Source organism: Sardina pilchardus, chromosome 16 (genome assembly GCF_963854185.1).
Source record: "Sardina pilchardus chromosome 16, fSarPil1.1, whole genome shotgun sequence".
NCBI lineage: Eukaryota > Metazoa > Chordata > Actinopteri > Clupeiformes > Clupeidae > Sardina > Sardina pilchardus.
This window is the reverse complement of record NC_085009.1, coordinates 14,382,939-14,396,526: the sequence shown is the minus strand read 5'-3', so window position 1 is coordinate 14,396,526 and position 13,588 is coordinate 14,382,939. Positions and strand designations below refer to the sequence as shown.

At 40.9% G+C, this 13,588-nt stretch overlaps 1 protein-coding gene across 1 annotated transcript; it reads left to right on the top strand.

Annotated features, from left to right (window-relative positions):
- The first annotated feature begins 742 nt into the window (after window positions 1-742).
- hdac8 (histone deacetylase 8) lies at window positions 743-10,876 on the top strand. Its single transcript, XM_062516238.1, has 11 exons — window positions 743-938; window positions 1,099-1,151; window positions 1,345-1,475; window positions 2,394-2,535; window positions 3,147-3,259; window positions 3,849-3,926; window positions 4,557-4,665; window positions 4,967-5,139; window positions 5,706-5,800; window positions 9,394-9,499; window positions 10,275-10,876. The coding sequence occupies exons 1-11, from the start codon at window positions 837-839 to the stop codon at window positions 10,295-10,297; spliced, it is 1,125 nt and encodes a 374-aa protein (XP_062372222.1). The 5' UTR covers window positions 743-836; the 3' UTR covers window positions 10,298-10,876.
- Window positions 10,877-13,588: the final 2,712 nt, after the last annotated feature.

The window sequence follows — 13,588 nt, the reverse complement described above, 5'->3', positions numbered from 1 at the left end:
TTTATATATATATGTATATACAGTATATACAGTATGTGTGTGTGTGTGTGTGTGTGTCCTAGGACGGTCTAAAAGCAAACTTATTCATGTGACCATTTACACTTTGTAGGGCCATGAGCAGGAAGTAGCCCAGGAGAATTTTAAAATAAACCTTTTTTACGGTTAATGGCTGGGTGGCCTTCGTATTATTACTATTTTATTGAAATTGTTATTTCAGAGTTATCTAAAAGTTATAGGCTACACAGCAGAAAATGCATTGAGCTGTAACCTATTCACAGTGGCTGATATCTCAATGTCTTTTAAGCCTGCTCAGAGGCTGCCCCCATGTCTATTATAAATTTGATAGCACTGTAGTTAAATGAGCATGTGTCTTTTTATATTTTAAAACAAATTGATTTAAACTTTTATTTACACTAAAAACATAAATTACACATTTTATTTCACAATTACACAAATTACAGTTACACATTATCTCAGATTATTCAAAGACTTTTGAGGGATTATTTACAACTCAAAAGACCCAAATATTGAAAATCATTAATCGACACAACACCACTGCCATCAATCCGTCTTTTTTCAAGGCTACAACCTCAGACATTTCTTTTGACTTGAACCTGAGTGGCTCTGCTTGAAGGTCTTCTCCATAGACTGTAAAACTTCTCCAGTGGCTCTGGTCTACTCTATAATGTAAGGATGTAACATGACTTTTATTTTGAAAACAACACAAACGGCGGCCATGTTTAAATTGCAATTGTCGCTGGCTTCACGTACGCAGCTCTGCATAGCAAGTTAGATCTACTACATTTATTTTCAGTAGTCATTTTCATTTACACTAAATGAGTGACAGCGATCTACAAGATGTCAAACGAACAGTCGCTTATGTGTATAGTCCTGAGTATACAGAAATCTGTGATTCTCTCTCTAAAGTTCCCAACCGGGTGAGAAGAAATGCTAACCAACATCGTGAATAATGTTAACGTGCTAACTCAGGCTAAGCGTTTTCAAATGTTGCCCCTTGAAAGAGGCAAATTACTGGTGTTTCAATTTCACTGTTTGTTGCACTGCATGCCTTTGATGACCTTGCCATTTTATTTTCAGGCATCAATGGTTCACTCCTTGATAGAGGCATATGGTTTGATGAAGTATATGAAGTAAGTTGACTTGCACAACAATCAGAGCAAACGTTAGCAGCTACTGTATTTTGAATGGAGCTCAGGCTCACAGACGAATGTCGCCAAATGCCTCACTAACTACGTTTACATCTAGTTTAATACATTAATGCTAATCTTTGGTTCGTAAACGCAAGATGTGCTTACACTGACGCAAAGTTTTGATCATTTTTAGACTCATAAAACCACAGTTTGCTTCTATGGAGCAGATGGCGGCGTTTCATACTGGCTCTTACCTGGAACACCTGCACAAAATCAGTCAGGATGGTGATAATGATGACCCACAGTCTTCTGATTTTGGTTTAGGTATGGCGTTGGCATCGACTAGGGCTTGCACATATGTTCATAATTAAAACACACATAAGTTGTTGAACTAAAACATGAAATAGTGGTAAAATAATGGTAACAAATCAATTATGGTCATCTTCTTCTGACCCCCATACTGTGTACGAGATATTCACTGCTGTACATGCTGTACACCAGTGAAGATTTCGAACACAGTCCCAGTCTTGTGTCAGATCTCTGTGTCAGAACATGTGTCTCATATGGCACATCAGAGTCCTTTTTGATACCTGCGGTCCTTTCCTCTTTCCTCTTTCTGATGTCCTGTACAACGGCATATCTTGCTAGGGTACACAAAACCCACTTTATATAGATAGAAAAGTACACCGGTATATGCACCTGTAGTCATACAGCGTGGACCACTATTTAGTTCTATGTTGCGCTGGTTGTCAGCTTTACAGAGCACAGAACTTAGGAGTGCAGTCAGGTACCCCCGGAGTTCATTGCTTCACGAGATGATGCATTTTTAAATGCCTTGTGCTCCCAAGTGTGATATGTTCCAGTCTGAAGCGTTGACTGTGCTTGACGGCTCGTCATGCAGTCTAGCACTTTGACAATACAATGCTGATCTGTGTTTTACATAGTCAGTGACACATGTCACCTGTATACCTCCAACGTTTTGACAGCAGGGGGCCAACCGTCCTTGCTACTTGCATTAAATTAGGATAGACCCTCTGAGAACTTCGAACTTTGAACTTTTGAGTTTGACTGACTCTGAGCCTCTTTGGGCAAGTTTCATTTTACTTCCCATCTTTATTCCCCAATCTTCCCCTTCAGTGACTGTGTCATCCCCATCTATTGTCTACATAGGCCACAATATTTATTTCCCCTTCAACAATGTTTACCGTCCTCCCTTTCCCCCCTCTTTGTATCCTCCCTTAGGCTACGACTGCCCTGTGGTGGAGGGGATCTTTGACTACGCTGCGGCTGTGGGTGGGGCCACCCTGACGGCTGCTCAGGCCCTGCTGGATGGGAAGTGTGGGGTGGCCATAAACTGGGCCGGGGGGTGGCACCACGCCAAGAAGTAAGCAAACATCATTTCGGTGTGGGGTACTGTACTCTTAAAAAACCTTGCCATGTTTTTCACCTTAGTTAGAGTCCGTTATTGTTATTTAACAGGTAATCCTAACTGCGTGAGAGTGTCATCAGGCTGTCATGAGGCAATCAGCGCTCTCTGTCCACAATGAATCCGTTAAATGTGCGCTTCTATTGCGTCATGTTTCCTGTTCACAATAGCAGAACAACGCAAGCAACAGAAAGAAAATGTTGCGGCCAGTTGCGGCCAGTTTGGACATTCCAATTAAAAACAATGTAATCAAACTGATTTTGTCGCTAAGGTTCTCTTGCCTTTCTATGCAGTCAGGATGCGATGTAACAGACTGTAATATTTGATGTTAATCAGAAAAACGTTTTCATCTCTGCTCCATCACCTTACAGGAAATGCTTTGGGTTTTTTGCTGTTTGTTGGGCCTATTTGTTTATTCATGTCTGTCTGTGCTAGGTTTGGGCACGCTCCGTCCAGGACAAAATAATTTTTGTTTGATTCTCTTTGTTTGTAAACTCAGGGCAATTCTGTAAAAGAGCTTAGATCTTAATTTTCCCCTGAATAAACAGCGATTGATGTCCATATCCTAGGGATGAGGCGTCTGGCTTCTGCTATGTGAATGATGCAGTCCTTGGTATCCTAAAGCTGAGGGAGAAGTATGACCGGGTCGTATACATCGATGTGGATCTTCATCATGGTGATGGTAAAAGGAGCCATTTTATTACACCAAAAAACAACGGACAGCATGGTGTTATATACTGATATGGTCCACCCAGACATGGCTACATTTGCATTCATCCCTGCCATGTTTTAGTTCCTTTCAGTGGCTTAATTTGTCCCTGAGTGTACACGCTGTCAATGTTTGTTTATTTGTCTGTTTATAGTGAATTGTTTCAACATTATTTCAGCAATGTCCAAACAACACTATGTTGCTGTGCATTTGCCTTTTATTCTTATTTTAGTTCAATTGGAGATAATTTAGACACTTAATATTCATAAACTGTACAGGACTCTGTTTGTCCAGTCAGGTATACCGGTAGGTGTCTTTTGTAATTAATTGTAATTATGAAATATAACAGTTGTAAAAATATTTATTACATATGTGTGTAATTACATTTGCGGTATCTATGATTTATGCGGGATAACACTCTCTGCCTTCACTCTGTGGAATATTTGAGCTTATCGGGACACTTTGACAGCCTTTGATATGTCTTGAATACCATATCTCTCAATGTCATGTCCTAAGAGTCTAGTAAAGTTTATAATATGGTATTTTTGTTGTGTTCACACAGGAGTTGAGGATGCTTTCACTTTCACATCCAAAGTAATGACTGTGTCACTACACAAATTCTCCCCGGGCTTCTTCCCAGGTACGTGTTATTAAGCATTTCCTCTTTTCCAGTGCTACTGATAGATACATTTACTATGTCTATTATCAATTTAGTATGTTTGTATGCAAATAAAGACAAGGACCAGTGAATTCCCAATCACAACACAATTGTATTGTCTTTGCAAAGAGAGAGAATGATACAACAGTGCTACTTAGAACACACACAGCCCTTAAGCTTCTCTCTAGTGGCTCCTTGTTGTATGAAATATTTCCATCAATTTCATGTAGTTTTTTTGCCAAGCTGTGGCAAAAAATAAATTACTGTATAATACGTCAGGTATGCCATATGAAATTTAATGGGAGTAAAAATCTAATTCTTTGTGGGGGTGAGGGGATTACGTAGCAATTTCCGATACACTGATAGACTGACCGATAGACCTGCCAGCCTTACATTTGCATTTCACAGCTATTTACTATTTACTTGATTAAGAGAATACGTAATTTTATCTTGCATAACCAAACGGATAGAAGCATGCACAGACTCTTTTCACATGCACATTTTCTTTATCCAAGTAACCATTCGATGGCACAGTTGGATACATTTGAATATCACACTTGGTTTGTGTGTTCTAGACGTAGGTCTTGTTGTCATAGTGACTTTGTGCTGTAGGTACAGGTGACGTGACTGACACAGGCCTTGGGAAAGGACGCTGGTATGCTGTGAACGTTCCATTGGAGGATGGCATCGGAGACGACCGGTATTTTCAGGTTTTTAAGAGGTGAGTAACTTTAGTTTTTTCAACAAAAAAATGTCCACCTAAACATGTCCACCTAAACATGTCACCATTTCTCTATATAATTAATATAATTTCATAATGATAAATCAATGTATAAATTAAATTGTAGTTAATAGTTTTATACTGTTAAGTCACCTATCATGTACTACAGTACTTAATCTACCCCCATGTAGCAAAGTACAAACTGTTCAATGAAATTGATGAGAGAATCCAAATCCAGGTAGACAAGTTGAACAGTTGTTAAATGAACTCGAACGAGCGCTGTGATGTGTTTGTGCTGCAGTGTGATACAGCAGGTGCAGACGCTGTTCAACCCCGAGGCCGTGGTGATGCAGCTAGGAGCCGACACCATGGCTGGTGACCCCATGTGTTCCTTCAACATGACACCCGTGGGAGTCGGCAGGTGTCTACAGTACGTCTTGGAATGGGAGCTGCCCACCCTATTGCTTGGAGGAGGTTTGTTTGTGTTTGTGACCCTTTTTTTTCTCGCCTATAAAGCTTGCTTTGTTGGTGATCTTCCTTTTTTTGATTGTAAATAGGATTGCTTGTTGATTGGCAGTTGGGGAAAATCCCCTGCCTTTAGCGCTAGGAATTGAACACCTCTCCTATGTATATCTGAAAGAAGCGAGTGTGTGTATGTGTGCAGGAGTGCGTGACCTATCACTGGCAACCTAGCCTTCCATTGTGCTGCTCTGTGTTTGCTGAGGATTCATCTGTGTCAAATAGATGTTATTTCCACTGTTTTGTTGCCAGGCCGTGTCCTTTGCCACAAACTTAAAATGAATCCATCATGAATAGTTATGGAGGACTTTTTGACGTGAGGACCTTTAGTCCAGTGATTACGAGCTCTGGCGAATTTGTTAATCAAGCCTTTAGACAAATCTAGTCATCACTCAAGCAACGAATCCATTTTGCTGATGGTCTTTACCATTTCCTCTCTCTGTTTTCCTTTCTCCCGTCCCTTCCTAATTCTCTGTTAATGTTTCTCTCCACCTGTTGCCCCCGGCTCTGGTCGGAAACAGGAGGTTATAATCTTGCCAACACGGCTCGATGCTGGACCTATCTGACGGGGACTGTCCTGGGTCAGTCGTTGGCGTCTGAGATCCCTGACCACGAGGTAAGGATCCTGTCCTGTCTGAACCTCTCTCTCCTCATCCCTCCTCTGCTCCAGACCCCCCCCCCCCCACACACACACCACACACCACACACACACACACACACACAACCCCCTATCCTGCTGACTCTCTCCGCTGAGTCACCCAATCTAATCAAAGACTCGGCTGGCTCTGAATAAATGGGTCTGTTTTCAGGTGATTGGAGGGGAATGTTGTGTGTGTGTGTGTGTGTGTGTGTGTGTGTGTGTGTGTGTATGTGTGTGTGTGTGTGTGTGTGCGCCAGTGTGTCTGTGTGTGTGTCTATCTGTGTGTGTTTAGGGAATGGGGTGGAGGGGGGGTGCTATGCCAACAATGGGGTTCTGTCCCAACTGACATACAGAGGAATACTTGTGTCGTTCTCTCGACCACTCGTGACCCTCCTTCACGCACCCCCCCCACCCACCCACCTTTTCGGAGAAAGCATGTGCCTCACTCTGAAATCTTTTTTTTTTTTTTCCAAAGGCAATTTCTAAATCCGCACATACATGAACACAAGAGTTCATAAAAGAGGGCTGGGTACATGTGGATGGGTTCTTCAAAGTACAGTAAAAAGAGTAGATATCACCCCCACCCCTCTCACCAAGCTTCTATCGGAGACTCACAAAGAGGGTCTTTCTCTAGTGGCGATAGAGATTTTCATTGTCCACCAAATAAAAGCAGCTCTTGTTTCGTTCAACCTGACCTTTTAACATGTGTGTGACCTGCACTAACCTCATTAAGAGATGCTGTTGAAATGCAGACTTGTTGTGTGTATATAGGACTGCTCGGTGCACGTACTTCGCCTCAGTCGAGGGGTGATTAGAAAAACAAAATCAGACGGACTTTGTCTCATGATATGATGTTGTGAGGATGGGCCCAGCTGTGGCCTTTTGCCAATTGTTTATCAGTTTTGTTGCTCGTCTTATTTTTTGACTATTTAGCCAAATCAACTCAGTGCTGCTTTCTCCACTTCTTTGGTGTGGAAGAATTTCTCAGTGCTGCATGGTTGTTTGAACTCTTGCCTCTAGTGTGGTAGTACATTGTTCGATCTGTTTCCCTTAGGTGACTAGTGACTACAAGTTGAGCAGGGTTCATATCCAAATTGCAACCTTTAACCTCAGTCTGGATTTGTATGCCTAAAGAACTCCCCTCAACCCCTACCCTAACCTGGGTTTGCACTCCCAAGGGAATCCCCGCTCTACACCCCATGGAGCTAGCTAGACTAATATCGCTATGAATATTGTAAATCTATACTTATATTGCTATAACCATTGTCTATAAAACAGTATAATGTATACACCGGGGTTATGGTGGACATTGTTTACTTTCAGGGAAAGTTTGGGGGTCCTGACATCACCCAGCTGTTGTTGCAAGGCGTTGACTTTCATTGATTTTCCATGGTCTCATTACATTGCTAATCTCTCTTTAGTTGTATGTGTCTACATGTGACGTGCATGTGAAGTTGATCGATCTGCCCTTTGTTTGAGGCACTCTAACCATTAGCACAAGGCATACTGTACATCCGGTGTATGGCCAACCCTGCCATCCTTTTGGTCTGCGCTTGTTGAACCTACTGTAGGATCTGTAATGGCTCTCCTTCACGGTACAATATGCGCTACCATTAGCCTAAATGCCTAATCGGAGAACCTAAATGGGGGAAAAGAACACTTCACCAACAGAACAACCTTTGTGAGAATTTCAATGAGACAAAAAAAAAAGGAAAAAGAAAAGATGTCCGCACACTGTCTTGTATGCTCCCACTTTAATGGTAGGCTACAACGTTCCGACCACTCAGGCCTTCATCAGGTATCAACGAGGCACCTTCTTTCATCAGTGTTTCATTGAGCCATTAGCTTCAACTCCCTCACAGCTCTTTTCAGTGATTGCCCTCGAAAACAAAAACTCTTAGCAGAAGCGTTGTGGCTGACTTTGCTAAAAAATCCTCGAACATCTTTCACCACTGGTCTCGATTGTGCTTGCCAGCCTCGTTCCCTTGGTCTTGCTACCAGTTCTGCACACTTTAACTTCTTCCTTTCAAATATTTTCCTCCATCACGTCTTCAAAGAGAATAGTTAACTCAGTCTGGCAGTGGTAATGCAGTGGCTGAGGAGCTGGGCTAGCATGCAGTAGCCAGAGAAGTTGTGGGTTGTGCCCTTGAGCAGGGCACTTAGCCCCAAGTGGCTCTCTGGGGACATTAGCCCTTGTGTGACTTGGCCATGCTGAACTGCTGCTCTTCAACTATTTTGGCCCGAAATTTGTTGTCAATTGCAGACGCATGCTAATGTCAATGTCCTGTTGATGAAGCATAACATCCTGTATTAAAGGAAACAATATTATGTCTCCCCATCCACATTATACATATAAATACATTTGTGAAACCCCTCTTTTCTTCCTGCATACACTGCAATACAGTATTTTTCCCTGCCCATAACTACACTCTGATGTACAGTATATGTAAAGTTCAAGGTGGCTTTCTCCACTTTTTGAGAATCCCAGGTAAGGATCGCTCCAGACTGCTTCTCTGTAGCCTCCCCTTGTTCTCTCTGTGACAACACAACACACTTCTTCATTTCAGCTTCCCTTCTTTCTCACATCAAGCCACAAAAGGGCTAACCCACTACCTACCCCACTACCCACCCCACTACCCACCCCACTACCTACCCCACTACCTACCCCACTACCTACCCCTCTATCTAGCCCTCTACCTACCCTACTCAGAAGTGCAATTACAGTACAATATGTCCACCAACTCAAAACAAAACACTCTTATTTAATACGGGAAGAGTCCCTAATCTAAGGAAAGGGGAAAAGAAATTACCAAAAGAGGGGTATGACTATGAGTAAAAGGAAAGTTGGATAAGAAAAGGGGTAAATGAGTGGAGGAATGAAGACGAGGGAGGGAGGAGGGGAACAAAAAGCACTTTGTACCTGAGGGGTCTGCTCCTCCAGCTGCTTCATTCCTGTAACAGTACGAGGGCCATATCCAGACTGCTCACACACACATACAATGCAGGCCCATACAGAGCCGAGGGAACTGGAACACGCGCACAACAGGCTCATTCAGGGATCAAGAGAAAAAGAAAGGGATAGTTAACTTGCTGGCCAAAATCATACTCTAGATCATACAGACACTAGAGCACAGGTGTTGGACAAAGCTATAAATCATAATATTATACCACTACTTGGTTTAATTTTCTATTCTTTAGAACTTTAATTTCCTGTTATTTTATTAACTAATTTAACCTAAATTAGTTCCAGTTTTTTTTGCCTGTCAGATACACCAGATAAAGAATACAGAACACCAACTGGTCACCAGTTATTTGCATCCGATTCTTTGTCCATTTACAGTACGGTGAGGTGATTTAAGTGAGGCAATGAGGTCATTTAAACAGGATCTATGGCTGGAGTTAGAGATGCTTGCTGGTCATGCCTACTGCTCTTTACTGTAATGAAGGCTGTTTGCCACAGGAAGCGGTCTATTTTCACCCTTAGGCAAATGAATATTGATTTCTCTTCCTTGACAAATAGTTTGTGTTGTTTATTGCTGAAATGGTCCTGTGTGTGGTTTGTGTCCCAGTTCTTCACTGAGTATGGACCCGATTACTCACTAGAGATCAGCCCAAGCTGCAGACCTGATCGCAACGATGCCCAGCAGGTAGACCGAGTCATCAACACCATCCGAGGTACCAGCCATGAGCGCTACCCGTCATTGCAGCACAGCTCAGAGATTTCAATCATTCTGACTTTTTGTCCATTACTTTTTGAGGAGCACTATATGCCAACTAGTCATATCTTGTCTTATTTCTTGTCTCCTGTCATTGCAGCACAGCTCAGAGATTTCAATCATTCTGACTTTTTGTTCATTACTTTTTGAGGAACACTATATGCCAACTAGTCATATCTAGTCTTATTTCTTGTCTCTTGGTTTCCTCAGGAGATAATCTTGACACATTTGTGCATGGTATAATGTGTTGTGAATTGTGTCATTATTCATGGTGTTTAGCAACATTTTCCATCTCCTGCTGAAATAATGTCAACATGTCTAGCCCAGAAAAACATTTGCCAGATTTACAATGATTAATTGAATAGATTTTGCTCAAAGTTAGGTATGAAACTTAATCTGTATTTGTTCTCTCTTAGTTTGAAATGACCCCAATGGTGTTAGCACCTTATTCCACCATCTTAGCTACAGAAACACAGTTTCCTCATGACTCTAAATTTACCTAATTGATGGATGGATATTCCTGAATTTCATATTACATACATGGATTTAATTCAACTCTTTGATTGGATAATCAATAATCAATTATGTCAACAATCAGAGGACCTCGACTCACTTGCTTTTTTCCCCCTTTTTTTTCTTTTTTTTTTCCAAAAAGCATCAGTGTTTTGCATAACCCTTTCCATGATCTAATTTTAACTGAGCTCTTCCCCGATCCCTCTTCTGCTTGTTTACAGGGAATCTGAAGAATGTAGTTTAAGAGTGGGCCCAAGGCTCATGTTTCCAAATCAGGCCCACTTGCCTAATGAAGACAGTATGTGGAGGCGGATGCCAGAGGGGAGCTTTAGAAAACATCACTCCAATGTTTCCAGGAATCTATTTTAATGTACACACAGGGAATAGAGATTTTTAAAATCCCATTTTCACATTTCTTCCCCCCCCCCTCTTTTTTTTTCTCTAAAAACACACAAAAAACATGGATGGACCAAAACTCTATCGTCCTTTTGTTCCCTCGGAAAGTAGTGTCTTTTCTCTATCTGAAGAAAAGTTAATTTGGTCCATATGGTTCTGCCATAATGGTTACTGTGGATGATAACATTTTTGTTTGTCTTTATTTGTATATATGAATATATGTACCATCATAAATCCCTAATCCTGTGTGCAGATGAAGTCATAACTCATGATGTCTTTGAGATGGCTAGTTGTACAAATATTGTCAATGGGTGTGCATGTTTTTTTCTCTTTGTCTTTAACTTTGGTCAGCTTTGTGACTGACGGAAGTAACATTGTCCTTTAAGCATACTACCTTCCTTTTTTTCTAAGTAAAACTGTAAATAAATATTTGCTGGCCTTTTTATTTTTAGGTTACTGTAGAATAGTAAGGTGTTTCCATGTCGCCTATTTATTTAGGCTACTTTCCCATTAAATAGGAGTGGCTCTCTACAAAATAATGCCAATGTAACCTCAAATAGAGTGGCAAACTTCAGGCCAACACCCACTGGCAACAGCATTCCCGTCTATGGATTTGACGTTCAAGAGATAGGACAATTTTCTAAACTCTGGCGTCGATGTGCGTCACACAACACCAGTAGACTTTGATCCGTTAGAGGTAATGGCGTTCCAGACTTTGGCATCAGTTGACGGGCGTCCAATGCAGCCAGTGGGCGTTGGCCTTTAAAGGGTAGTGGTCGCTGATTCAGTTTCGGAATGGGGCTCTTGTAGTGTAATTTATATGTATCAGACAAGTCAACTAATGTTAAAGCAAATTTAACTGATTTCAATTAGCAAATGAACTATAATTAAATTATTATTATTGTAAAGAAACTGAATACTTTTTACACAAAAGCACATAATACACCTTGGTTCGCATCAGTAGCTTGGGCAGCCTTAGGTATCAGAGTAGCCAACACTTCCTTTTGTGGATAAAAAAAAGTAAAAACCTGAACCCTGTGTTCAAGATCTGGTATGGGCCTCCTGGAAAGCTACACAGGAGAAATAATGATGCGTGCCTTTGTAATAATGTAACAACCTCACTCACTTTATCTCATAATAATAGTATTTATTAAGGGAAATACAATGCAGGTAATGTTGTGGTTTGGATGGAACTGCCAATTGGCTTGATCGGAGGAGACACATTGCTTTGTTTCTCATTTTAGGGCCAGGACTGTGCAAGAAAAACCTATTTTAACAGTACTACAGTCAAGGACCTCATCACCTTTAAATAGGCTGTTCCAAATGTATTTGATGTGTGTGTTTTACTTAACTCTTAATTCATGTACCTTAATTCATGTACTCATCTTCTGAGCTAAGTGATTCCAAATGACATAAATGAACATGCTATCCATTCACATTATGTATTGTATTGCCCTCAAAGGCATAAATAGCAGCCCTCACCTGCATTGTTGGTTACAGTGTCTTGTGAATGTATTCAACATAAGGGCATGCTGTTCATTTTGATTGTGAACCAACCTGGTTAAGTTTGTTGTCGGATATACTGTATCTAATGGTTGTAACTCTGGCATAAGGCCTATTACTTTTACCACACATGTTGAGGCCCTTTTTTTTCTTTGGGACATTGTCTTGTGTTGCAGGTCTTTTGATGCCCAATTGACCACCACTGAGATTATAAAAAGTAAGTGTAAGTTGCATCACACCGCACCACCACCCAGATATCCATCTCTCAAGGCAAGGGCCTCACCTACAGAAGCACAGTGATGGTGATAAGGATCACAACCCAGACGTCACATCACCCCGAAAAAATGGTGGCTAGAGTCAAGGTGCTGCAGGTGCACAATCTAAAGAGCTTTATAAAACTGCCCTCTTGGAGGGTGGCCAGTGTATAGGGGTTACATTGTACACCAGGACAATTGTTTTAATTTATTCTTACATTTTGTAGACATCTTTGAAAACAGCTGTAGGCTAGTTGAGTTAATGAGCACGTTCGCAACGAAAATAGTGAGAATTTGGGAACGCCTCTGGCTAAGTAGGGCTATAAGCGTGCATATGATGTCTTTCAGTGGTTGTATGTTGTTGTTGGTTTTTTTTTTTTGCAAGGTAGCCTACTGCAAATGGGATTAATAGGCCTATAAAAATAATTTAGACGGTAGACATTATTAGGGTAGCCTATGTTTCAAATTAATATATTGTTAGGCTATGCATTAGTATAGCTTAAAGTAATGAAATTGTCAACATGACATGGGATGTTTGGAGGTGTTTTTCCCAATAGGCTACCTCAATATGTCTCAATGTTTTTTCTTTAAAAAAAAAAAATACGGTGTCAAGAAACCGAACGGCCAGCGCATGGGTGGCGCTCTAAACCCGGTTCACTTCGTGTTGCTCATACTACACTGAGTGAGAGTTTGGACTAAATAGACTAAATGAATCCTTGAAGAAAAACTATTGATTTAGTTTGGCTGTTTTCCCTCAGTTCTACCATCTCACTTTCTTGATCTCGTTTGGCACGATTTTCTTTTTTTTAACGCATGCAGGATTCCTCGCTTATAATAGCCTACTGTGATAAACGTTTACGGGTACTGTTGTGTTCATTCTGGATAATAAGCCGATCTCTTTCCTTCTTTTTTGGATTTAACGATATATTGGGCTATATATTCTACAGGTGAGTTTGCAGTTAACCTTTATCTTGTATTCTAACTTATAATAGTTAATAATTGTTTGTTGGTTACCTGTGCAGTTAACCTTATGTTATGTGGAAGACTTAAGGCTGATTATCATTAGTAGAAGTTATACAAATATTGAATTATGGGGGAATGGGATTGGTTGACACGCTGGACAACAAAAGTCAGTTGTTACATTTAAAATAGGAAATGTCCATGAGATGATATGGCACTCATGTTCAACTGTCAAAGTCGCAAAGATCTGATTCACGTGAGTGCGTAATGCAGTCCATGGTGTCCATATACAATGTGGTAATGTGGTGCTTATTATGTCATTAACATTTCTGGTTGAGCTGAGTTTATGGTTGCATTATAGTTTTATAAAATGCCTGCATGTTTTTATAGTCTAGATATGCACTTAAGGGACAAGCAAGGCA

Bases quoted from the DNA above. Each gene is read 5' to 3' on its own strand.
- hdac8 (XM_062516238.1), top strand. From the start codon at position 837: ATGAGTGACAGCGATCTACAAGATGTCAAACGAACAGTCGCTTATGTG. The intron at 3,927-4,556 runs GTACGTGTTATT...TTTGTGCTGTAG, and splicing joins CTCCCCGGGCTTCTTCCCAG to GTACAGGTGACGTGACTGAC. The intron at 5,801-9,393 runs GTAAGGATCCTG...TTTGTGTCCCAG, and splicing joins CTGAGATCCCTGACCACGAG to TTCTTCACTGAGTATGGACC.